This window comes from Sander vitreus, chromosome 23, assembly GCF_031162955.1.
Source record: "Sander vitreus isolate 19-12246 chromosome 23, sanVit1, whole genome shotgun sequence".
In the NCBI taxonomy this organism is placed as follows: Eukaryota; Metazoa; Chordata; class Actinopteri; order Perciformes; family Percidae; genus Sander; species Sander vitreus.
Window position 1 is genome coordinate 14,404,453 of NC_135877.1, and position 27,463 is coordinate 14,431,915.

Sequence of the window (27,463 nt, forward strand, 5' to 3'; positions counted from 1 at the left end):
GACATACTCTTCTCAATATATATCTGTTTGACTATAGTTCAGAAGTCAAATCTGCAGCAACTGCGCAATGCTATCATGTCAAAATGGACTAACATCTCTGAGGAATGTTTCCAGCACCTTGTTAAACATGCCATGAAGAAGGCAGTTCTGAAGGCAAAAGGTGGTCCAACCTGGTACTAGCAAGGTGTACCTAATAAAGTGACCGGTGAGTGTATATATATTATTTGTTCATGCATGGCACATCAAATTATATTTGGTGTAGCAGCAATGCAAACTCAGTTTGTGGCAAAGGGAAATGTTATTCTACATATGGCGTTTTGATAAAAGAAAACAAAATGAGAGAAAAGAACCTAATTTCTGCATTTATCATTATTAATACACATAGCTTTGGAGTCAGTGGGACCCCCATCAACAAGGAAGTAAAGCCTGTGTCAATAAAACATAGGCAGTGCGTTGCTTGCTCATTATCTCTTCTAAGTAACTGCTGCTGCCACTCTGCTCATTTGCTAAATCTGCTGTTAAGTGTGCCATAAACACTTGCTGCTACCTATGCTGCTGCTCATGTAGAATAGACCTTTTTCACAACAGGCCTTTTGACCTGTCATGGCAGGAAAGGCACAGGTATAATTAATAACAATAACGATGGCTCCCTGGATCTGGCTCCCCTGAGTGGAATGCAGCCATCGTTACTGTGATCAACTACACCGGTGTTTTTCCTGCTGTGAAAAAAAGGTCTATTTAATATACTGTACTAGCTTGCCTGCAAGAAGTATCATAATGTAACTTTTCAAAAGCTACAAGAGGAAATAATTGTATTCACAGGATGCTTTCCCTGCTTTGACTGCTATATGGTGACCCCATGCCAGTGGTCATATTAGCTGTGTGTTACAAATTACTAATTTGCTGCTTGTGATGATGTTACTGTATCATCAATATCATGAGTTGATGTCTTGGCCGCTTGCATGGCCTACAGAGATGCTTGTGGACGATGTTTTGGTGTCTGCTGGCCGCCAATTTCTAATCTTATGCTGCTACATCTACGTGTAATATTAGCGTTGGTATAAATCGCAAGTCACGTTTCTGAGAGGCTTAATGTTCTCTATTTTCTTTTGGATGTTGTGGCCCATGGATTGTGAATTTTTCATATTTAATTGTAGTTGTGAAATGTTGAACGTTGTGGGCTGTTTGTTGCCTGTTTTAAGAGATTCCTATTAGCTCATTGCAAACTTGAGTCTTAAGCTAAGTAGTTAATGGCTTTAGGGAAGTAAACAACTGCTGTGTTGAACACAGCCCACTCACATATTTCCGTTGTATCGGCTTCATGGGAGACTACGCTTTTATTTCGTCACTCTCCACTCTGCTGTGAGAGGCAGATGGAGGTGTACGCTTGTGTGAAGTGACAGGATTAAAGGCCAAATATCAACTCAAAATATACACGTGGGTTGGCAGACTGAATTTACATTGTTGAGAGGCACAGGCATCCCAAAGGACATCACAATGCTGACAGCAAAAGTCATGATTTTATTACGGAAAAATGTTCATTTATCTTTTACAAAACACAACACATTTTCAGCTACACATTTTCTATAATTTAACCAAACATCACAATCATCAAAAAAACACCTAACATGATTTTTAAGAAACTCTCTCTGTGTCACAAATCCATTATGTGACAGGAACCAAAGCCTGATGTCCCTGAGCAGAGAGAGGAAATACACATACAAAAACACATTTTAATGTAATTGTCATGTTGCCTTCTTTAGACTCTTTGTGGAGAAATCAGAGAGGGTGGGCTACTGTGACAGTGACGGCACAGTGTTGGATTTTTCACATACAATAACATGTATTAATAAATTAAGTTTGATCCTTTGATCACATGAAATGAAACATCTTCATTTGACACAAGAAACACAACACATTTCAGTTCTTGCTTGGCACGAGAGGCGTAAAGACTCAGTTCAAGCTTTGGCACCGCTGAGGAGTTTTCTCATGATGTGATTTATCATGATGTGTTTTCATTTTTTAAAACGTGCTCTGGTTTATTGGCATTTCTTTAAACCAATCACAATCGTCTTGGGCGGCGCTAAGCGCCGTACGGAGCAACGGCGCCTCTGCAAAATAGCATTGGGGAAGAACTTGTTTTGGGAAGGTTGTTTTAGTCGTGCAACAGAAAACTCAGATTGGACAGATAGTCTAGCTAGCTGTCTGGATTTACCCTGCAGAGATCTGAGGAGCAGTTAACCATAGTCCTCATAAATCGACCAGAGTTTTAAATGCCAAAACAAAGAAAGCCCAAGGCAACGGATATCCGACCTAAATGAGTGAAATCCGGCAGAATTTCCATCTGCAACGGAGCAACCACGGAAGACTTTGTCTCAGCTCCCTCTGCAGCCACAAACGTAGTCACAAATGCAGTAGTAATCCCAAAACCTGTGAACACACTTGGTAAAAACGGTGGCATTCCCCTTTAACATTTTTAATGATATTTTAAAAATAATCTGGTGATTTTTGTTCTCTTTGATTTCAGTGCATCATTTAATGACTGAGCATCACTTTATAAAATGTAATAATAAAGGTGACATTAGTTGTTTGAGCCACCATACAACACTGGTTGTGACATGTTATCTGGTTGACCTACTACACCCTTGAATTCCAAACATGCGAAGCCTTAAACTGTCTTCTACAAGTGTCACAGGCCCCAACTCTAAAGAATGAGTCTCTCCTGTCTCGTAGAGAGAGCTTTTAGCCTCCAGCTCTTTCATATCCTGTCCTGCTTCACTCTGTGGAGGACCCTCTGCGTCATCATGAAGGGAACAGTGCAGCAACTCTCCCAGTTCAAAGGTCACTATTCTGCATCCCGAGCTGACGCTTTAGTCCTGAGTCCCTGCCTCTCCATGATGTTCCACAGCTTGCGCAGGTTGGACTGGGTAATGACATCATCAGGTTTGAGCTGGAGTGCGCGCAGGTAGTTGGCCTCTGCATCGGGAAGTTTACCATTCAGGTGGAGAATGGCACCAAGGTTCATCAGAGCAGCCGGATACTGGGAGAGGGCAAAGACACAGTGAGAAAAAGGAGACAGGGAGCTACATAATGCCTTAATTACAGTGAGTGGGGACTTACAGGATAGCTGTTCTTTTGGCAAACTATTTTAAACTTGCCCTTCTCAGTTCTACATTTGACACAGACAGTTATGTGAGACATGCACGCATTTTCGGAAGCTTGCCAGGTTTTTTTTTATAGACGGTGGAAAAAGGCAAGGGCTCTGGTGAAATTTCCTTAAGGCTTAGAAATTCAAATATGCATTAAATTAGCCCTAATGCAATCTCAGAGCACAGTAGCAGGCATGGACAAAGAAAAGGCTGTCCTTCGATAGTGCTACAGTGATAGGTAGCTACAGATTGTCTGTGGGTGTGTGTTAGTGCCCATATTCTGAAAAAAAATCATTTTTTCTGGGATTTGGGGTGTTATTTTGTGTCTCTGGTGCTTCCACACGCATACAAACTTGGGGAAAAAAAACCATCCATGCTGTCTTGAGTGAGATACGGGTTTCTGAATGTATCCTGCCTTCAGTCTCCGGGTGAGCTGGTCAAAATCGGCAGGGCCATCTACGTCATCGGCCGAAACATTTGGTGTGTGCTAACCACTTTAGCTAATACCACATCAGCTAGTTGTTTCTCCAACTTCGGTCAGTACAAGGCAGGATTAGCCGAGAGACTTCTTCTAAACGAGGGCACACTTCCAACTTTGCATTGAATACCTGCAGACGAGGGACATGTAAGTAGTTCTATACAATTTCTTTTGCAGATCAGAGTGAACTCGTGTGTGTTTTAGCAGTGTTTTGCCATTGAGAACGAGGTGGCTAACCGCTAGCAGCGTTAGCTTCTAGCTAGTAGCCCAGTACCTAGCTACTGCGCATGTGCGACTTCCAACAAACATGAGATAGAAGTGAGATGTCTCACTCTGTAGCTAAAACAGAGAGCTCAACACTCAGGGTGAAAAGAGGAGCTGCAGCAATGTGCAGTACAACAAACATATGGTGTTTTTGGAAAAGTAAACCATGTAAACCTATTCTGGTACAACCTCAAAATACAATTATGAACCTGAAAATGAGCATAATATGGGCGCTTTAAGTATTTTATATGATTTAAAGGTGTCTTTCAGGCGTCCTATTTAATAAAATACTATCATTGAAGGTTCCAAAGTGAAACCACCTGGCCCTGAATAGCGTACCAGTCGTGGAAATTTACATAAACCATGACTCTCAGCAAGATAACTAACAAACACACCCAAATCTCATCCTAAAAGTCAACGGCACCTCATCCCCCAGACCTGGCCTTGTTCCCAGGCCTGAGTCCTAGCTGAATGACATATGGTTAGCAAATTGGCAACTACTTCACAGATTTTCCCTCCCCAAACACAACTGTCTGTCTCTTCTTGACACTGATAATTCTCTTGTTTACATTCCACTTCTCAAGCTGTGTTAAAAGACACGCCTTGGAAGTGGGAGCTTGTTATTCTCACCTAATGTAACAAATAAACGTTTACGGACCTGGAGTATTTCAAGTAGTGGCCTGGAAGACGCTGGAGAATTTATTGAATTAATGAATGCGAGAGAGAGAGGAGCTGCAGTGCAGTATTTCCACCCCTTTTTCACTGGGTTAGTTTTTCTCACCTTGTGCAAACAATGATTGTATCAAGCCGATATATTTCAAAGTGCTTAAACCCTTGTTCTGCTTTTTGTACCATTAAGGGACTTTGCAGCCAAGACATACTAAGCTAGATAAATGAGGGTACCTTTGCCATTTTAAACAACTGGGTGATATGCAGTACACAAACTGGGCTAAATCATCAGAAATGGAGCCTTGCTTGTGTGAAAGTAATTCCTCTTTTTTTTTTTTGCCTTTCTTTTGACTGAAACAAATATTTCTGCAGTTGGGTTGGTCTTGCTGCAATACACTCCCAGTGATGAAACACATGTAAGCTCTTGACCTTCAGCAAGCTGGATAAATATAGTATTTTTAAGCATCGGATCATCAGCTTTTAAAATGTACCCTGCCCTATGAGCTACAGTTAACAATTACATTGTCTTAAAAATGTATATGATCCCCTGTTGACATAAAAAAATACTTTGCTTTGAATAATAATTTGTGGTGTAATGTTTTTGCCACTAAACATTCAATTAATTCTTTCAATTGTTGAAAAAAGGTTGTCAAAAATTCTTAAAATTACATCCAGAATCTAAGAATATGCAAATATTTTTCATTTCAAAAGTTTAACAGTGAGGAGTTTCAGGCAAAAAGCTGCACTGAGGCGGCCTCTACCTCACCCAGTATGAGCGTTCGCCCCATGTAGGCTGAGTCCTGCAGCGGTGCGGGTTCAAATCCGACCTGCCGCCCTTTGCTGCGTGTCATCCTCCATCTCTCTCCCCCTTTCATGTCTATCCACTGTCACTACATAATAAAGGGAAAAGCCTAAAAAAAGAAAGAAACTTGTGCTGCTTTGTAAACAGATACACCTGTCTCACTTCTGACAATTGCAGCTGCTCATGGAGGGTTTGCTGTCATATTAAACCAACTTAAACTTGTGGTTACCATGGTAACCACAAGTGTAACCAAATCAACCAGGATTGAAATCTTAATGATTATATATTCTAATATTAACACATCACATTGTCATTTTATTTTCATTTGCAGGGACCAAACTGCTCTAATTACCTTTGGAATTAACATGTTCCAAAGTCAGTGGCCTTTTCTGCTCAGAGTATAGGGTATTATTTGAACTTAACCTCTATGTGAGTGGTGTAAATAAAGCATTTCAGTCTATGTGTGCAAAATGAAAAACTGTACTTGTACTACCTTTCTCTGGAGGCACGTAATCGTTTCCTTTCTTAACACGTAGAGCAAGAAATGAATCTTTCATGACCTGAAAGCTATGGATTAAGTTGATATTTGAGAGACTGTCATTCACTAAGCAGACGTGTACAGGGAAAATGTCAAAGACAAGAGGCACTTTACCCATGACAAATGACAAAAGAAGCCCTCAGCATTTCTGAATCATGAATGCTTCCAGATTGTGAATTATAATGAGTTGGAGGTAGCTTTTTTTTTTAATTTACAGAATAAAATATAAACACATTAGTTTCCAAATTAAAATGGACAACCCGTATTCCCATCTTCCATGGATTTGCTCAGCTTTTAAGGCTTAATCAGGATATAAACAAGACAGGCAGACCTTTTCTTAAAAACTGGCATACGCTTTAAAGCAGTGATTCCCAGCCAGTACGTGTTCATGTTGGGGCTGTCTGCAGTTGCCAGGGTGTACGTGGAAAAATTGTAGAGCAGCTGGCCTAATGTGAAAAATAAAGGAAATATACACCTGAACACAACGTTGCCAGTGAGAGTGAGCGAAAACCAGTTAGCAAGCTAGCAGAGAGGTCTAACACTTGACTGAAAAGTATGAATGAAAAGTTGACTTCGTTAGCTAAACATATTGTAATGGATAAAGGGCTGAAATAGTTATCTAAAAGTATGAATGGAAATAAACAGTTGAAATAGTACTAAAATGTAGCTAAAATCATGGATAAATGGTCCAGCTTCTGCCTCTTCAAGTTTGACCTTAAAATGAGTTCAATTGTATGAAAACATTATTGCTTTATATAATTCAAAGTGTTAAATCCCATCCAGTTTAAAATTAATTCAAATGAACACATTTGGAACATGAGGACTGGTGTGTATTCACCTGACAGGGCTGTGCGGGTACATCAAACAAAAAAAGATGGGGAAACACTGCTATAAAAGGGTGTGGTGATATAACACTAGCCCCTCCAGTGAAGGGCATGAAGATGAAAGTCTAATCCTATCTCTCCTGTGGCAACATAAGTCACAGAGCAGACCGTCACTAAGCAGACTAACATGACAAATGACTGCAGTAAGCTCCTTCTAGGTATTGTCTGAAAACACAGGGGTTCCAATGACTCTAACTCTCCCAGACCCTTTTCCTTTGAAGTGACTGATTGATGCTTGGCAGAAACGGGATATAATAGCTCCCAACTTCCTCCACCGCATGTGCTGACATTGAGAGACATGATATCCCTCAAGGCTTTGTCTGTTAAACTATACTGTGATATATATATAAGTATTTACTCTGAAGCTGAATGTATGAATTCCATGACAGGCAACAGTTTACCACTGAACTTGTCTGTCTTTGGGATCTTTGTGTTTGCATAAGCACATCGAGGCACCCGTACACAGCCACGAGCAGAACCCAGTTTCCATTTTATATTCTCCGTTTGCCAGGAACAACAGCACTATAATATAATGTCAGAATGATGGGTAACACGTAGAATGTCGTAAATTGAATTTACAGTGCAGGCGTGTGTGTGTGTGTGTGCGTGTGCTTTTCCATAAGTGCTAACAGGCCCACCAGTCCAGGTACTTACATCTGGTCTGAGACTGGCTGCACGCTCATACTGTCTCTCTGCTGCCTCATTAAGACTGGCCTGTCTGAAGAGAAAGAAGAACAGAGAGAAAAGAAGAGTAAGAGTGTGGCATATCATGTTAATAATTATTGCACTCATTTCAAATTACTGATAATTGTATTCATTCATTATTGTACAGCTTACTTTTCATTGGAATAGTCAGATTCATTGCATGTTAATATTAGGTTAACTTTACTACAATGATCAGGACTCCAGCACAGTACATTGTATTGTATCCTCACAGGTGATGAAAAGGTGAGATTGTTGCACAGCTCATTATAAGTCTCTACTTGAAAAAAAAACGCCTAGCCACCTATGCTCTCTACAGTCATTATGATGTCAGATCACAGGATATTTAGTCCCGCATTGCCAGACCTATCTCCACAGGATATTTAAAAACTTTAGCCATACCGCATCTTTATCTTAGAAAACTGGTTTTTAATTCTATACTTATCTCTATAAAATCTCTTTTCGATATGTAAGTTGTGTGTTGAATTTCTGTGTCTATGCTTATACTGTATTTTTTTTCTTCTTTTCTTGTGCACTTGAAAAAGAGACCACCTGTTTAAATATAGGATGACATATAACAATAGTCCATACCAAAATTCTGTTGGGTGTAACAGATCCTTCTTCGGGTAAAGCAATGCTGAAATATTTCTTTATATAGGCTTGTAACATTACTTTCTAATAGAATCATTAGAAAACAATGTTCTGTGTCAGGTGATTATTTTTTAGCTGTGTAATAACTGTGATAATGTAGCTTAGATTTCGTATTGGGGCATTGATTGCCCTGCTAGGATGATGACTATCTTAATGTCTATTTCACCTTACTTATTATTTATCATCGAGTATGATGAAGAGCGATATATGGAGGTTTCTATAATGCCAGAAACACTTGACCAACCAGTCCTCCCGTACAGTACATGTTACACCTGGGTTCATAAAATAGCAACAGTTAATCGGCTCCATACATACCTAGATAGGTAGACCTTTATCCAAAGAGTACATGAACCAGACTTTGCAGTGCCAAAGTTAATAAAGTCAAGGAAACCGACATGGTAATTAATATTTATTAGACTGTGACTCAAGTAAAATATGCCTTGATAATCTAACACTTTATCAGGGGTTCACTGGAGTTCATGACTGACTATCATAGTCATTATGTTCTAGCGTGCTTCCTTGGTCTTTGTTTTGTTTGGTCAAGTGTTGGAGAGTCAAGAAAGATTCAGGAAGTCAAGCTTTAAGGAAAGTAAAATTGAGCAGAAAAAAACCCAATATGGTTCAACCCAAAATATGTAAGAAACTAACTGTTTCATCACTTAGCAAATTACCAACACCATATTTTAAACATGAGAGTGGTTGGCTGCAATGAAATATAGGCCTGGTACATGCAAAGTATTTTAATGAAAGCCTTCCATCAAACTGGATTATTGGGTCGTTATTAAGGCCGTTTTATGCTTCTGCGTCGAATCGACGGCGTACCCCCGCAGACCCCTCTAGCCTGACGTGCACCTCTCGAAAAATGAACGACGTACGTCGTTTGGCCGTGTCTTGGTAGCGTTGCATTTCCCCCGACTCATTTCCTGGTTCACCTTCTCCATAAACAACATGAAATCAAGGAGAGGGTTAACATTTCCTGCCACAGATGTCCCACCTTGGTCAGAAAACACAGGGGAGACACTTTGTTTCTCTCACTAGGACTCTAGAATCGGTACTCGCTCCGAAGCTAATCGCCGTCACTCTCTCACTTCTCCCTCGCTCTATCACCCACTCCCCCCACACATACACACACGCCGGCTCGACGCACACACCAACGCACAAGTATAAACATCAGGCCACTTACGTAGGCTATGGCGAAAGCTCTGCGTGGAGCCTGCGCAGAACCATGAAACGGCCTTTATAATGCTGGTTATGGTCAGTCAATAATATGTATATATTGTATATGTAGCTCACCTTTATTATCAGTAAAGCATTTTAAATCCAGCTAATGGCAGGTGTCCCCCCCATTCATTAAACCATGATCCTAATCCATTTGGATTTTACAGTCTCAGATGAAAATAACCAGTTAGACCAGAATGATCTGTCATTTAGATTTACTCTTTCCAAAAGAAAACCTCAGCCAAACCCTGAGACTTGTAACTTTTTACAAATCCTTTGTGGTGTTGCATTTAGATGGATGCTAGAGAGCAGCAATGACTTTTCCAGCTATGTAGAGCAAAAAGTAATGAAGGCACTTGCTCCAATATTTCCTTGAGTTGCCTGGGAATAGAATTTGCCGTCCCTTTGACACATTTTAAGACTCATACGCTGGCTGTGCACGTGCTTGCCAAACTTTGAGGGAAAATTCTCCAATGGCTTCTTTACAAGCTCTGGACTGCAACATCACTATGATGGACTGAAACCGTACTGCTGTTTATATATGTAATACATAATAGCGTTTATGGCAGCTATTTCCATAGAGAGGACATTTACTGTTCTATAACATTGGTATAATTTATATTTCAAAGATGGTTATTAAATGGCAGCAGTGGTAAAGAATAAACCCACAAATGGCAAAGTGGCACAACAGCAACGGTTGTAACTACAGAAGTCCAAAAACCACAACATTTCTTGACATCTACGATCATTCAAATGTTTCTGTACTGTATGCTTTTTTTTAAGTAGGGAAACTCCACTTGCAAGCGGTGTTGCTGTATGTCAGCAGTTTAGCCAACCTGAGCATGTGAGCAGCACTGAAGACCACATCAAACTCTGAGCTGTCCAGCTCTGCAGCTCTCTCCGCCATCTCCGCCGCCTCGCCAAGACGAGACTGCTCCAGCAGAAACTGACCTGGAGAGAGGGGAAGACAGAGAGGGAGGATTTACTACTAGGGGGGGGCAAACGTTTTGTTAAGTACTTTTTTAGCCATGCAAGTGGTATGGCTTTGGGGGTGGCAATGTCGTTCTATTGGTTGGTTGATCAGTCCACCACTTTGGTCCAGACTGAAATATCTCAACAAATATTGTTTTGTACATGTATTGATGGACCCCAATGACTTTTGTGATCCTGGATTTTTTCTCTAGGGCCAACAAGAGGTGGACTTATTTGTTTTTTTTTGTGTGTGAATATAATAAACTAATATGAGAGGGATTGCCATGGAATTCGGCACAGAGATCCAGGGTGTCAAGAGGATGAAAACTGAATGAATGAATTTGGTGATCCCATGCCTTTTCCTGTAGCACCACCAGCATGTCAGTTTTCACTTAACCAGTAAAATATCTCCTCATCTCCTGGAAAGCTTGCAGAGAAGCTCTGACTGACAAAGATGGAGATCGGTGGTGAGACAAAGGATGATGAATGGAGGCAGTGAAAGAGAAGAGTGCCACAGGAAATGCAACAAGGAGGAAGAGACAGCGAGAGAAAAGTGAGAGAGAATTTTTTTGTTTTGCTCGCTGACGTTAGTGAACACAGATGAGACGGGAGGTATTTCATGTGTTTTCCTGTGGGAGTCTGGCCACCTGGTGCGGCACCCACAATTGCCTGCCTCGGTGGCTATAAATTATAAAATATGCCGAGCTTGGCAGCAGATGTTACTGAATGTAGGAAGATGGGAATGTGCGGAGGCTCCATTAAGGTGTTCCTCTGTTGGCTTTTCTTGTGCTGAAAGCTAACTGCATTAGCCTCAGCGCAGCTTCCAAAAACAAGCCATTAGACACCAAAGCAGACTATTTAGAACCGGGTCATATGAGGGACTGTTTGCATTCAAATGAGTTACTGTGAACAATGGCAGGAAAGGGGGTCTTGTTGCAGCTATCAAACTCTGTCTCCTCGCTTCCTTGCACTCTCTCATATGTGTGTTTTTCTGTGTGCATCCGTTATGTTATAATGTGGACAGATACCATTAATCCTTACACACTTACACCTGGAGCTCATCCAGTGAACCCAGGATAGCTAAAGCCAGCCAGATTTACGATAAAGGACGGGACCAGCGCAAATAAACATCACCTATAGCAAGAAGCTACAAGATAACATTGAAAAAAAGAAAATAGCCAGATAGGCAGAGAGGAAGAAAAAGAGTGTAAGCGGAAACAGCTTGGTCCAAAGACAGCAATGCACCCCTCGCCGGGGACCAAACTAAACTCGAACCCCGACATATCCAGCGCAGAGAAAGCACCAGGAGGAATGGAGAGAGATAAGGAAGAGGAGAAAGGGACAACACACAATGGTGCTTTCAGGACAGATTTCATTTCCTATGAATACCCTGAAGATAGGGACATGGAGCAGCAAGGAGCCTGTTTCTCCAAACTGATATGAAAATACTGCATTAACAGCAGCACAGGCGGAACGTGGTATCATGTTTTACTCTCGGTTACGAATAGTAAACAGTGTACCCTGATCCTGTCTCGCTCCGATAAACATAGCATACATGCCTGTTGGTATGGGTGTGTTTGCGCCATCTGCAAAACCAGAGTTGCTAAAACACGATCATTATTTTTTGAAAAATTATCAAAATAGCAGGGTCTTTGAGACTTCCTAATAATTACCACACTGTTTTGGATCTTTCCAAAACTATTATCAGATAACATAAGCTATGAGCTTGGATCCAAGATGGTTTACAACGTGAGTTGTAAAGAGGACGTGGTGTGTTTAATGACTCTGGGTCGGAGGGCGACACTACAAAGTATAGGTCTTGGATAAAAGCCCCTGCCTAATAATCATCCTGAGGACAGCTTACGGCAGTAAAGCCTGATCATTACAGTAAAGCCTACAAGGGCAGCATGGCAGAGGACTGGTTGACAGGCAATCAAGCATGTTATAGTTGGTAGAAAAGGACTTCAAATTCTATTCTCATAGCTCTGGCATCTCTATTTTTATGATTCAGTTTTTGCTCAAATGTTTGCCATTTCTCAAAGGGAAACCTTTTGATATGTCTTCTTACCATAGTGCATGTAGCAGTTTCCTTTTTTCGGGTCTAGTTGAATGGCTCTCAGATAGTACTTCTCTGCTTCTGTCTTCTGCCCCTAAAATGAAAAGAAAGGAAAATGATTACACCTGATATTCAAGTTAAAATTGTGTTTTGTGCGAGGATTGTGTTTTGTTGCCTGTAATATTTTGTTATATGTATTTAGTTTTTCTGCAATGGTACAAAACACACTTTGATCACAAGCTTTTTGTTAACCACTCATAATAAATATAAATATACAAGACCTGCAGGCATGCATAGCGAGGTCCAAACAAAACACCTAAAGCAAACCATAAGATATAAGGCTGGTTTAACACATGTTTGCTTGTATGCTCTGGCAGGCTGGGATGGCGTCCTGAAGTTCAAACACCTGGGATCTGCTCCGGCGTTGGGACTACAAGGGCCATAGATTCATTTTGTTTTGCACCTCACTCATGAGTGTTTTAAGCATCTCCCAGGTTAAGATTTAGTCAGTGGTTTAACATGATAATGAATGAGAAAAAATAAGATTTTTGTTGAATACCAACACACGCTGGACATCTTGTGTCAAAGACACACACAGCTACAAAAATCACTTGTATTTTACTATATCTGCTACGCGTTATTTTAATGCACTGACATGCATCAGTTGAAGCATGCTAACAGCAGGAAACAGATGCTCACAAAGAATACAGCACCCCACCGTCCATGCCTAACCTTTAAAGAAAAACCTCCGAGGTGTGTTTTTGTGCTTGTGTGTGTTTGTGTGCGTGTGTGTGTGAGTGTTTGTGTGTGCCTGCAACCCAGCTGAGAAACATATTACTTCTGTGTGCATGAAGCTCAATTTCCCCACCTCTTTTGTTTCATGCTTCAGCACTGATTGCTTCCATATTGCCAATGGACTTGCCATGCAACAAGATATGAGAGGAGTGGGCCTATTAGGTTTGCTTCATTAGCTTTTTCCCATGCCATGCCCGCAATCGCTCCAAAAGAATGAGCAAACATCGGGCCTCAATGGCTTATTTCACAATTTTCTTTGGCTCTTTTCTCTTTACATTCAATTAACCCCATTCCCCAGACATCCATCAGAAGTCATCATTTAAGAGATTTATGGAAGGTTTCTACTCAATGTTAATTATGTTTTTTACTACTACTATTAAAAGACAAATTTGTGGTATGCTCTTTTTTAATCGATGTATTGCTGTGTACCATCGTTTTTTGCATTATTGATCATCTGTGATGAATCTATCTAAATACACAGCTGAGTTCAAATTAATAAATCAGCTTTGTGTTGACTTACCACAACTTCCCTTAATGCACACTACACCCTTCTGACTCCAGCAAGAGCTCTCTGATAGACAGCAAGGCTCCAACGTTACACTCGACTTATTTGTAAGCACGTTGACTTTGGGAGGAAGAATGAGGAAAATGAGTGGCTTTAGGAGGCACACTTGTTATTTGCTAAGGAATGTAGATGAGTACAACACTATCAGGTTCCAGCTTTATTATTGCGTGGATCTCAGAAAGGGGAGATGGACACTTTAAAGTTGATGTGTAGTAGTAGTCAAGAAAAAACAGCACTGCAGCACATGTGGGGGTGAACCACAGGACAAGACTTCAGTTTGACCTTTCATCCCTGTGTCTGTATTGTCAATTGACTCCAGCAGCACAGCCTAAAATATAGCTGATGGAGTGATTCAATAAGGAAGGAGAGTAATTGCATTATAAGCCTGTCCACTGGCCCATTGTCCAGGGTCCATCCAATCTCCTGTTCCCTAAGCTCTGTAGCAGTGGAGGGGGGCCTCTCTGAGAGTCCCTGCATGGATCTGCAGTCCTAAGCCTGAGGGAGCACAGCAGATGTCCAGCCACACTGGGCGACGCTATCCTGAACCTGTGCTTTACATGTGTGTGCGTGTGTGCGTGCTATGTATATCTTCAAATCTTTCAACAAAGAGAGGAAATGATCAGAACAAGGTTTAAAGCCTGTGACGGTTGCAGTTGCGAGTATGTAAGGCACTGCAGGTTGGTTTCCTCAGCACCCAAGGCTGTGGAAGGGAGGAGGTCAAACATGTCGAGAGAGGTAACAGAGAGCACGCAGTTCAACTCCTACATCTAAACTTGAATCAGCTGTGAACACATCTGTTGATTCATAAACGTGTTTTTGTTTTTATGGAATGGGAGAGGTGGCGGGAGGATGGGAAGTGGGAATTTCCCTGCAGAAAAAAAACATGAGAAGGGCAAGGTAACATTTGGGAGAAGTTGGGAAAACTTGCGTGCCCTTGATGTCTTCGAACACTCATGTATATACAGATACACACAATGAGGGAAGGAAAACACACAGATAATCTGGCACTCATCCAATCACAGAGGGGTTGCTTTCATCCACAGCAGACAAACTCCCCACGTCTGTGACCCTCAGACGTCAGACGTAAATTAATGCAGCTACTATTTGGCTGGTGTATTAAAGCTATTTTGCATCAGTTCTGGATCAGGGTCGATCCAAGGCCACCAAAAAGATATTTATCGCTTCAATCAGTTCTTCTTTCACACTGTGTGATCCTTTTTTCATCCAAGTAGTTGCGCTCAAGGTCAAACACTATATCCATGAATGCATCACAAGTCCTCAAGCTGATTTCTGATCAGGAGAGAGTAGTTTGTTAAGCATGCACCTTTCAGAGTCATAAGCTCACACCTCATAACAATCATCACAGTTCTCCAGGCACTGCGGAGGAACCGATAGGAAGGGTTGCTTGCTCCCATAAGTCACTCAATATGCATTATTCATCAATCCACGCTGCCACTTCAGGCCCATGTTTAATTACACTCTGCCAGGTTGTTAACCACTGCAGTTGTTTCTAAGATAATGCCTGCCTTATGATTCTTACTGTGTGTGTCAGTAATGGGACTTACAATGATGGACAGGTGTTTGCCATAAGTGAGGTGGGCAGGGATATGGTCAGGCTTGGCCCTGAGGGACTCTCTGTACCAGTGGCCTGCTTCCTCCAGCCTGTTTAGCCTCATGTAGGCCTCTCCTGAAACACAACACAGATCAAGATTAGTTATTTCGGATGATAATAATTAAAATCAATTTCCAACAATGGAAAGCTTGTCAAGGCCCGATATCCACAAGTGTTGCATGAAGCAGGAATCCTCATACAGAACATGATTCTTTTTGGATGATTTTGGATGTCATACGAGTTTATAAAAGAATAATATCAATAAATGCAAAAATGAAACATTTGCAGTGAAATTACATGATTTCATTCTTCCAAAATACAATACAAGATTCTACTTTACTACATTACTTTTCAATTAAAAAAACAAATACGGCTGTTTTATCCTTTTTTACTTTTATTATTGACTGTAAACTACCTGTTTAAGAATCGCTCCCTATCTTTTTTTTCTAACAGGTGCAGGACAGACGAACTGAACTCTGCCTCTTATCCACAGGGTCAGCATTCCTCACATGCTGAATAAATACCCCAGTGTTGGGAAGTAAACACAGTTTTCTATGAAAGAACAATTGTTATGTTTAAACCTCTGTGAGATTTGGTTTGATCTGAGGACATGCTGTTGGCCCCTGGGGTAAAATGACATCAGTCCCCTGGACATCGCACTAATGCAAACACTCCATCAACCCCTCCCTCCATCTGACAAAACACACTTCCCATTCTCATTTAGCCAAGAATTATTTGCAGACATCTCCATGCAATCTCAGCTATGCTGTCAGGATGAGCTTCCAATAATGTTATTAGTGTTACAATAACAGAGAGGAGGGATGTGATTTATTGCACGGATTAGCTTCAATCCTCTGCAAGAGAACACGAAGTCTGCACAGTGTTGGAATCAAACAGGTGGTCAAAGTCCTCTGGAGGGTTTTTTTTGTGTGCAATAAGTTGATGTCAATTTGTTGATATAATTTAAAGCTCAGATAAAATGGGAAAACAAACATCTTAAATGGAAACTAACATGTACAATTCATCGCTGGAACTTGTCCCAGGTCTACATTGTTTTACTCACGTTATAAAACAAGCATGACATTGTTTTTCATAATCAAATGGTTATGTTACCTCATTAGAATACTAATAAACATTTCAAAGCAGGTGTCACCAAAGTAGTTAAATGTGTTTTCCTGCAATTTCAAACAAAGATTCAGGGAGAAACTTACCCATCATGTTGAAGAGGCTGTGTGGTGCAAACTGTCTGGGCATTTTCTGTATCGCTTCCTTATAAACAGACAGGGCCTCCTGAAGTGGAGGACAAAGGTTAACTTAGTTTTTGTTTTGCATCAGTATAATACAGGCCTTGTAATTGACTAGGGACTCTTTGTGAAAACAGGCTTTGCGATCTAAACAGTTTCCTGTTAAATTCTAAATGGTCAAACTTGTAGTCCGAACCTCCTGCTGGCCCTGTTCATGGAGCAGTTTTCCCAGGTTGTACAGGCAGCTGGTGACAGAGCTCTTGTGGGCGTGGGGGTCCTTCAAGTTCTCATCTGGAATGTCGGCACAAGTCAGAAAGGTGCGTTTGGCCTCCTCTAGGTTGCCCTGGTTCATCAAGATGATTCCTGTGTTCAAGTAGGCCGCTGTGAAGAGGAGAAGATGTTAATTAAATTAAAACAAAACACAGGATAAGAACCTGCTGTCACTCACACATTCATTGTGCATTCATTGAACATTAGAATCCAAACAACTAAAGTCATTTTCTAAAGCTGTTAAACTCAAAAATGTGTATTCTTTGCTTATTATATACTCAAGACAGTGAAAACCTTCTGTATTTAAGAGTGGAGAAGATGTGGACTATATACAAAGATAGTTGGGGAAGATGGACATGCAATAATATAACAAAAAGGAGACAGGACAGAGGTCAAAGGCAGATTATATTAAGTAAGAAAAGAATAAATTGGGCTAAAAGGAGATGAAGCTGGGGAAGAATTAAAGATAACTTATCAACTTGGAAAAGCTGTCTGGAGCCTGCCCTGTTCTCTCTCATAAAATTGTCCTTGGTACAATAAAAGACGAACCCTCATCTCCCATGCAAGCACTCAAGTGTGAGATTGAATCTCATCATTTCCCGTCAAGCTGAAATAACCTGAATATGGCCCTCCAAATGAGCACGTGGCATAAGAACATCTAGTTCAGCATTCAAATTGGACCATAATGGTATTCCAATAAGGGACATTTAACTCACATCTGATTAATGAATAAACACCAAAGACCAAAATCGAGTAATGTGTGAGAACATCTAATCGCTGACAACTCTTCCCCTGATCATGACCACCAATACAAAATGAGATTCTCTTTTGTAAGTTTACTTACATGCCAGTGTTGGCCGACTCCCAATGGCCAGTTTGTAATAATGCAGCGCCTCAGAAAAATTCTCGTTCTCCTGCAGCAGCAAGCCACTAATAGACATTAAACAAAACAAAAATGTGAGACATTTTACAACACCATAAACTGCATAACTAAGATTTGTCTTGTTATTTTAAATCTGTGGAGCTTTATCTAAAATGACAGAGCGTCAAAGTGATGAGGGGACTTTGGGTGAACGCTGGGAAATAAAACAACAAACTGTAGCAGCTTCTGTATCCCTTACCCAATATACCAATGCATTACTCCCAATATACCCAACCATCCATCATATTCAAACAGCACCTCAGTTTTCAAAGAATGCACACCATCACTTGGTTTTCCCCTCTCCCTATGTTGCTTTGCCAGCTTCCTGACACTCGTAACTTGAGAGGGAACAGAGAAGAGGGGAGGAAAAACAGTGTCAGCATGAGAGCAGGAGACATGGCTCTGCTTTGAGGTTTTTGCACCTTTGACACTCTTATGTTGCAGGATTGGAAGCGGCTTTGTGTCCTCCCACAGGTCCTGCAAACCAAGACTAATCAAATCAGTAGCAGAAAGTACAAAGAGCCACCAGGGACGAAGTTGTTTCCTCTTTGTCACACTCTTGCATCACACTTGGCTCTGAGTCTCACTTGCTTCTATCCTCATGTATTAGATATATTTTTTCCTGTCTGTCACTCTCTCTGTCAGTATGCCTGTTCCCCTTCTCCCTTTCCGCCTTTCTTGTTCTGCCACTGCAACATCAAGTGATGGATGGGAGGAATCGCAACTCGTTTGTGTCAAGACTTTGCAAACAGGAGTGGGAACGGTCGTCTTTAACACTCACAGGTTATACAGCATGTCAGCCATGTTCCCTCGGTGGTGCAGAGCGTTTCTGTATGCCTTCTCCGCTTCCGCCATCTTGCCCTGGTTCTTCAGTACGTTCCCCAAGTTTCCCCAGGCTATAGGAGACACGTGTCAGTCAAAAGTTACAATTTCAGAGCGGAAAAACTCAATGTTGGTATTCATTTAAAGATAGTGCTATTGCTGTCAATTTGCCAAAATAAAATAAGGTCGAATAAATCAGGTAATTCAATGACAAATTATCACAAAAGCCTTTGTTAAAATAGTATTGCTTACGTTCATTGATTGATTGAATGACTTCTGTGTGTATTTACAAATCCAGTTTTGCATGGAGGAGCAAAAAGTCATATTGTGGATTTCTCTGTTGACTTAACTGTGTTGCAGTCCCCAAAGCAAAGATGTCAGTGCATTTAAATGTGTGTGTTTATTGCTTATGAATTCATTTGTAAGACGAATAATGCGTTATTTCTTCATTCAAAGGCTATACTGCTTTTCTTTAAATCCGCTTTTGGTGCTTGACAGTTTTTGATACTCCTACGCAGAGGTTTCTGTCGGTACTCAAAAAGTATTGAGGTTTGATGCCCATCCCTCAGGATAAACGCCGCCCTTCTCTTACCTTTAGCAGGATTCACACTAATCCCAGACTTGTAGAGATTCTCCTCATTGCTCCAGTCACTGTTTCTTTGAACAGTTCTGAGTCCATTCAGCAGCACTAGTCCTGTACAGAGACACAACAGTAAGGCCTTGCAGCCTCTAGTCGTCTGTCTGACGTACAAGGTTCTTGCACCAGCAGCAACCAGTAAACAAAAGCCTATACTGGGGATGTATAGTACCCTCTCTGCAATTACAAAACCTACATAAAAGAATAGGTTTGTGGCTGGGATGAAAGGCAATGAGAGGATGCCTAACGAAAATAGTACTACGTGTTCTGTAGGGGGCAGGGGTGTCCGTGGAGGGCAGTGGTGGAGTCCAGCTGAGCCATTCAGGGTGGTCTTTGGCGGCCCCTGGTCTGTGTTATGGTTTGTGTCAGGGGCATGGTAACCATTCCCATTGGTGACTGATTTCCCATTACTGAAATAGGCTTTTCCATTGGTTTCCTTGGCTTTGGAGGCGGGGCCACGAAGGCCAAACAAACCCAGGAGGATAAATCCTCCATAAAAGGCAACAGTGTGAAGGTTCCTCCAGTCAGCCAAGGACCTGACCAAGGGCACAGCGTCCATGGACCAATCGAAACTGAGTTTGTCGGGGCAGAGCAGCAGCCAGGCGTTGGCGACCGGCAAGTGGAGGAACGTTAGTGTTCGAGTGAGAAAATGTGGCGAGTCAGCTGCAGGGTTGTCAGAGTTGGAGAAGTTCGGAGGCTTATTGCCCATCCAGTAGAGGCGAGCTGACAGCAGAATCACTCCCCAGGAAGCCAGCACAGCGAGACTCAGCAAAACACTGATGTTCTTTTTCTGAAAGAGCAGAGAGAGAGAAAAAGTCATGCTAAAGGAAAACACCTAAAACAACATTTCGGTCCAGAAGAGCTTAGTCAAAGCCACAATATTTTGTTCCAGAGCACCTGAATTTGTTTTCATTTCAGAAGGCTATTTTAATACCTGTCAAGTTATAGGTCTGGATCAGAGCAACAGTGGTCCTATAAATGTATTGGTGGTCTCTGTAGACAACAAGTTATTAAGAAGGATGTTCCAGTATTTCAGTGTGAGTTGTTAGGGTTTGATTTATAAAGCCACCTTTGAAAAAAAGAAGAAAAAAAAAGCTTTGAAATATATTATCCCACCATCCCATATAGAAAAGGAAACTGTGCAAAGCAATCTCTGGAATGTTTTTGATAGCTGCCTGGGGCATAAACCGCACTCACATACAATTATACAGTTCTTTGTAACGATAGCATACTTCTTAAAATTAAAATGCACCATAGCCAGAATCAACACAGCTCTATTTACATGAAAATAGTGAAATTTGACATATTCAAACTGGTGAAAGACACATTGGGATTTGGACAGCTGTGCTCTGTACTGGATGTCACTTTTGGTCAGCAAAAATGTGACTGTTTACGTCAAGATATAAACTTTTTTTAATGGAATGTGTCATTCAAACTGGTGAAAGACACATTATGTATTTTGAATTTCACATTTGGTTTGCCAATAATTTCTCAAATTTTAAGAACATTTTATAAAGGCTAACAGGGTAAAAAACTAACAAAAGAGACACAAATTACCACGTGAAATGAAGATTTCCTTCTACTATTTTTCCATATATTCGTAAACCACACTCCTCAGTTCTGACCTAGTTAAGGTCAACTTTGAAGTAAATTTGAAGCATGAGAAGCTTTCTCTCTAAGTCTCTCCTCATTGCCTGTCAGGATTTGTGGAGTGTGACTGGTAATCAGCTTAGGACTCATTGTGTTGGTATGTAGATGCTGTTTACATCTCATAAGAGCATTAATTCTGCAGCATGATCACCATTAGGTCCTCTGTCACGCAACACCTTTAAACTAACTATCACACACCAACCGGTTGTCACTGCAGCGGCCTCAACTGAATGGTCCCTTTATAAACATAAAATCGTGTTAAACTCCTAATGGCTGTATTGATACATATTTGGAAGGAGGCATAGAGGATTCAGAGTTGGTGTCTCTTTAGGAAAATCAGTCTTTGGTGCAAATTAGATTCAAAGCCAGACTTCCCAGGGCCAAAAGTATAATTAATTTCAGTTGCTTCACATTGGACTATATAGATGTCTGGAAGTCTACAGTTTGAGTTACAGTTGCAAAGACATGACAAGGTTGTTCGATCACATCCTTGACTTCTTGACATTTGATCACTGGCTTGTTAAATTACATCAGTGACAGTGGGGAGAGAAACGGGAATGCGTAGCCATAAGACTGACGGCAGCGATACATCTTCTGTCTGTCAGATGCTCTGATGTCAGATTTCTTCAAAACAACATTTTGAAGGCGCCCGGATAGCTCAGTTGGTAGAGTGGGCGCCCATGTATAGAGGTTTACTCCTTGACGCAGAGGGCCCGGGTTCGTCTCTGACCTGTGGCCCTTTGCTGCACGTCATTCCCACTCTCTCCCCTCTTCCATTTCTTCAGCTGTCCTGTCAATAAAGGCCTAAAAAAAAACATTTTGATAAGCTTTCTGAAATCAATTACTGCTTAAATCTGATTAAGTGGTGTGTTTTTGCCAAGATTAAGTACATCTGATTTCATTTCTTTCAATAAATACCGATTAAACTAAAATGTCATACAGGCTTATTGACAGAGACAGCGTGGCGCGGTCCTGAGCAAAAAGTCCTTGTTATTCATGTTCCTAACAGAGTTTACCTAATGGACTAAAAAACGACAAAACATCATGTGTGATGAGCACAATGATGCTGCTCACTTCCTAATTTCTGAGCCCATTTATTCTTTCTGAGCACCAGTAATACTTAATATGAACTCTTTTTGAACCTGGCCAGGGGGAATTAGAGCTGTGTGTGTGCGCACACAAATGCATGCCTTGATAATGTAAATGCTGTTTATACTGTGTGGTATTATAGCCCAGGACAGGAGACGTTAACATATTAGTAGTCAAGTAGTTATCATACAGTATTGGCTTTGATGTAATTGATAATCAGCATCAAAGCCTCTATAACTCAAAGTGTTGCTCCAGTGTAGCCCTACTTTTCTTTTTATCTCTTAAGTGAGTTTACTCTACTACAGCAATAATTTAGACTCACTGTATAATCTGCTTTAAATGAATTGCACAATAGACAGATATGAACTACACAAAGCACAAAGAACAAGCTTTCATTTGTCTCATTAACAAACTTTTGAGAGACATAATCCCTCTCTTACAATGAACATGCATGAGTATAAGCTTGCGCCTTCTTTCAAGAACCATGATGGAAAACACAAGTTATCCATAACAAACCCATGTTAGGATTAGAATAAGAGGTTTAGCATTGACTCGCGTGACCTATACTGGCTCCAGCTGATTTCTCTACATCTTAAATGGAAAAGCATGTTCTCTCAAGAGGTTAGCTGAGGGAGGAAGTGTAGGTACAGCTTGGTACAGAGAGCCACTTGTCGATAGCAAGGTGGAAAAGGTCCAGTTCATGGAGTACAACATTTGGAGAAGCAGTGAGGAAATGAGACTGGAAAAAAAATTGGATATTGATTTGGATGCTGAAAGGTGGTACACAAAGGATAAGAGAGAGTGCCTTTTACACAAAAAGGGGGTGTGCTTATTGATGGATGAGCGCATATTGCCTGTCAAGGGAGGAAACTGTCTGAGAAATCCAATTCTGCTTGGTATAAGAAGATAAGCCAATTCCAGCAAGAGAGTCATTTGTGGTATTAAGGCGAGTGGGCTTCATTTTACCCGTCCCCCGCCTTGTCTATTTCTAAATCGTTCCTTAATTGACTTCCCGATCAATCACACAACTCAAACTGCAAGCAAGCATGCTAGAGCGGAGGCTGGATCTGCTTTTAAATGATGGATGACCACACATTCACACACTCAGCAGCAAATAACTATAGTTTTCTAGCCAACTTAACACAAGCATGTGTGTGATTTTAGAAGCAACAAGTTGATGAATAGCAGGCATGATGTAAAAGGATTGCTGGTTTTATTTTCTGCATTGCTAAAGTCTGGTATGACTTTCCTTCTCTCAGTAGAGTCTTCTGTGGTCAGTTGAAAATAGATCTTCAATAACCCAACCTCCCCCCTCTAACAACTGAATTATTCCCTAATCAACTACACCCTTTAATTGCTCTAAAAAGTCATTTAAGCTCTATTCTATCTCCTGTTGATTTATTGATTTTTCAAACAATTCCAGCTTACATTGTCCTTCTAAGGTCCCAGGAATATTGGCAGGGCACATACTGACTAATACAGCCCTTAAGATGAGCAGCTTTTGTGCTTTTGCAGTCATTTACAACTATTTTGATTCTCTAATTGTACATACATTTTAAGTAAGTACAGTGGCTTAATGCCTAAAACGAATCATAAAATGGGCACCTACAGGTATTTATGAATCTGCCCTGGGAATTCAATTGGAAAACTACCTAAATTCTAGACATTGCTTGGACCTCTCTAATGGTGCACACTGAGGCCTGGCAGGAGAAGCACAGGTGCAACTGATCACATTAACGATGGCCCTGCCACACTCAAGTGTTCTAGTAAGCTCCACCAGCACAGACCTAATTAAGGTTATGAGTCACACCTGTGTTTGACAAGCCCGACTAAAACAACAAGAAAGGCGTATTCTGCTTCTACATTTCCTTGTAAGTAAAAATGTGTTTATATAAACTCAATGAAAAACCTCTAATTGCCTTTTACAGCAACCTAAATTGATCAGGCTGATTTCTTGGCTTCAACCAGAAAACTTAAATTAACCCTTGTGTTAAATCTCATTTATATGAAATTGTATCTATTTTTTGAGTTAAATAAAAGCTGAAATTATGAATTATTTTGACTAATAGTTCAAATCAGAGGTACATATGTTGAGAGAACCCCAGACTGGTATATGTCAAAGTTTAGTCAGGATACTGTTTTGAAACAATTTCATTTTTTTTCTCTCAAAATGCTACAAAACACCCACAATTAAACAAAACTGATCTTTAATTATACTCGGAGAGCGTTTCTATGGAACCATGTGTGAACATTTTTTTGCAATTTGCTTGAAATAAACCCATATATCTGATATTAAAAACGTTTTCAAACAGGGTCCAATTCAACCCGAGGACAACAGGAGGGTTAAGTCAAATTCAAGCATTTATGTATACGTGCCTTTTCCCATGTTAATGGCCATTTGAACTGTGGCTGATGCTAATACAAAGTCTGGCAAAAAAATGAATCATATGGAAAGTTACCCCGGACTGAAATCCAAATGCAGTTAGCCACAATAGCTAATCCAGGGGGTTACTTTCTATATTTACTTTAAGTTTTCTTCTAATTTCCCTGTTTTCAGCTCTACTGCTGTCTAACTTAAATTCCTGGGAACACGTTTTAGCTATGATTGATTGGCCTTCATGTGATCTGTTTGGATCCATGGAGGACGGCTGGAATAATCCTCAGCCAACTGTCAAACGCAACATCCCGCCGCGCGCTCCAAGCCCTTGAAACCTTCCACATATCTCCTCTACTTTGGATTCTCATTTGGAAATTCAACGTCAATTTCTGTGGTTTTCCCTCAACTACTTTTTTTTCCTCTTTCAGTTTATTATCCACTTTTTTCTCGAATTAACCCTTCTCTCGTTCCCTCCGTCTCTCTCTTTCCACACAAAAACATGCAGTATTAAACTCCCGAGGCTTCATCTTTTAACGGTGCCATTCATTATTAACTCTGGTTTTATTAATCCCAGAAGTGTGTGGTCTGCCTGTTGACACTGTAGCGTGCAGAGCGTTTAAAACATATCTGAAGAAACAGCGGGATACGGCTGACTTGCATACGCGCACTGTTTAAAGCGCAGGACAGCAGGGGATCAATCTTTCGGACTTTTCTAGTTAAAGTCATGTCCAATTTAAACGGCTCATAACTCTTTCCAGCATACTGGGCTGATCGTGCATGGGTTTTCTACTACTTGTTTGAGAAATTGAATGCAAAATTGAATGCAAAAGTTATCTTGTTATCCTCCAAAATATATTTAAGAAAATGTTGTTTTTTATAATAAGCATAGATTTATTGTATCTCCAAAATAGAGACAATCTAAACAAGCATCATGCCAACCATAACGTTTAGTTGCCTAGTTTTCTTGAAAAGATGATCTAAATATCATTTTGGAAAGAATTCTTGCATTAAAGTTGAGGTGGAAGCTACATCAACCTACTGTGGAGCAATTCTTTCTCAGTGACGTGTGCATGGAAAGGCCTTCAAAGTTCTGGACACACTGTGTTTGCGCAACACACATCCAGCAGCGCTCACATTTGATGCATTACCAGTGACATGCTAAATTGTGATGAAAGGTACAATGAGGCATGCATGCAGCTCTCTAATGTGTTCTAGATTCTGCTGACTTGGCGCAAGTCACCCAAGTCATCAGACAGCAGCACTGGCTGGCATTGAGAGGGCTGACTTTGATAAAGTGACCTAATTACCCCATAGTTCTCTCAATGAAAGCCCTGCTGCTGGCACAGAGACCTGTAATGAGACGGGTCACAGGTTGAAGTCTTGCGTGCTGTCTGCCAAGACAGCTGATAAAAGCAGGGGGTGCCGGCGGTGTTAACTTGACACTAAAAGAGCTTCCTGTTTCAGTGATATAGGGACCTCGGTGTGAAAGGGAATAAGCTTTATGTAATGTCATGCATCTGATTTAGCTTTGTTGGCTTTGTTGTAGTTACTTGACAGACATTCATCGATTTAATTTGTGCTATTGAAGATCATTATGAACAACTTAAACACACGTTCCATGTACGAAAATACAATGGGTCTCATGCAAGAACCACTTGCACAAACAGATGAGTTCTTAATTGGCATTGAAAGTGATTTAAGGCCCCGTTTACACTTCAAATGTCTTGTGTCCGGACAAAATCCACATTGGGAATTTAAGATGCCACATATGTGTCACCGTGGGCTAGATCACAAATCGGATTGCTATGTCTTGGTTTTCCCGTGCTACATGTAAACCAGTGTTGGCCCCACTACAGCCCCGAGGGTACTGGTAATGCATCGGAAGCTGTATGGTGACTGAGAAAAAGGCTGGAAGGAAAATAACTTATATACTAATAATTTCTTGTAGCAGAATGCTTCTGCTACAAGAAATTTGGCACCACGTCAGCTGGTTACTTCTATTGTCCACGTGCCTCACATAAAATGCTATATCTGTCGTCCTTCATTTGACTCCAGGTGAACACATTGAAGTTTCAGTACGAAAAATACAAAGGTGTGAAGTATGGAGAATTGGGGAGAGTGAGATAAAGTCCTCACATATAATCCAGCCTTTTTACTTGAGCAACTGTAATAAATGTCACACCTTTGATTTAGATCTTTTAAAGCAGGGTATAATCACTGACGTTTTTGTTAGTCAGTCAAGTAAATGCTTTAAATCCTTGCTCAACATTTAAACAAACACATTTAATGAAATCAATCGTGCCTGCCAAAGTTTCACAGTTCACCTCAGGCTTAGCAAAGAGATCTGACACCAACAAAAGCAAACTATATCCCTGGACCTCGTCTAAAGCCTCGAGACTCTTTCATCAACATGTTTGTTTTAGCCATTGACAAACTAAGAGTGGAAAGAACAAAGACAAAATTATGTTCTTATGATCCTAGCATGTGCGACTCATTGTGCCTTCTCAATAGGCTGCTGTGCTAACACCGCACCTTTCTTTGTCTCCATCAATCACTGTCTAACTCTCCCTCCGCCCTACCTCGTCTTATTTCCAATCTCATCTCAGTCTGATTAGAGAATTAATAGGATGAGAAATGGAGTGCTGGCCGAAGTGCATCTGTCCCCTCCGCTACACTGCAGCTGATTTGCATTTCCTTATTGTTTGTGGCTGCTGAGAGCCAGCGGTGAGATAATGTGATGTGGAGGATTTTTCAATCTCTTGCTTTATTGTGACAGAAATGGAAAATTTTTGATTGAATCGCACATCCTGCATTGTTCTCTGCCAAAAATGTTTGCAACCTCCCCGTCTACCATCATATGTAATGGCTACTGACTCTGCCTCAGTGGCAGAATGTGATACAGACGCCAAGTCGTCCAGTAGGTGAGAAAGACCAAGAACAGATAAAGGAAAGGAAGTGAGGGCATAGTTTCCCTCTCCCTTTGCTTATTCTCTCTCGGTATCCCTCTCCCTTTTGTGTTCCCATGCATCCCGAGACGTCTGGCTCATAATCGAGGAAACGACTGCCCCCGTGGCTGGCCCCGACACATAACGAGCTC

The 27,463-nt window shown here is 40.9% G+C and overlaps 1 protein-coding gene across 1 annotated transcript in view; it reads right to left on the reverse strand.

Annotated features, from left to right (window-relative positions):
• Positions 1–1,501: 1,501 nt before the first annotated feature.
• Positions 1,502–27,463, reverse strand: part of LOC144512160 (protein O-mannosyl-transferase TMTC2-like) — a 57,216-nt gene continuing 31,254 nt past the window's right edge. Inside the window, exons 3-12 of the mRNA XM_078242745.1 lie at positions 19,206–20,040; positions 18,573–18,687; positions 17,714–17,799; positions 16,796–16,980; positions 16,567–16,645; positions 15,309–15,430; positions 12,396–12,477; positions 10,192–10,306; positions 7,439–7,502; positions 1,502–3,040 (exon numbers count right to left, since the gene is read on the reverse strand). Of these exons, the coding sequence (XP_078098871.1) occupies positions 2,846–3,040; positions 7,439–7,502; positions 10,192–10,306; positions 12,396–12,477; positions 15,309–15,430; positions 16,567–16,645; positions 16,796–16,980; positions 17,714–17,799; positions 18,573–18,687; positions 19,206–20,040 (1,878 nt within the window). The 3' untranslated portion in view covers positions 1,502–2,845. The remainder of the gene's footprint in view (positions 3,041–7,438; positions 7,503–10,191; positions 10,307–12,395; positions 12,478–15,308; positions 15,431–16,566; positions 16,646–16,795; positions 16,981–17,713; positions 17,800–18,572; positions 18,688–19,205; positions 20,041–27,463) is intronic.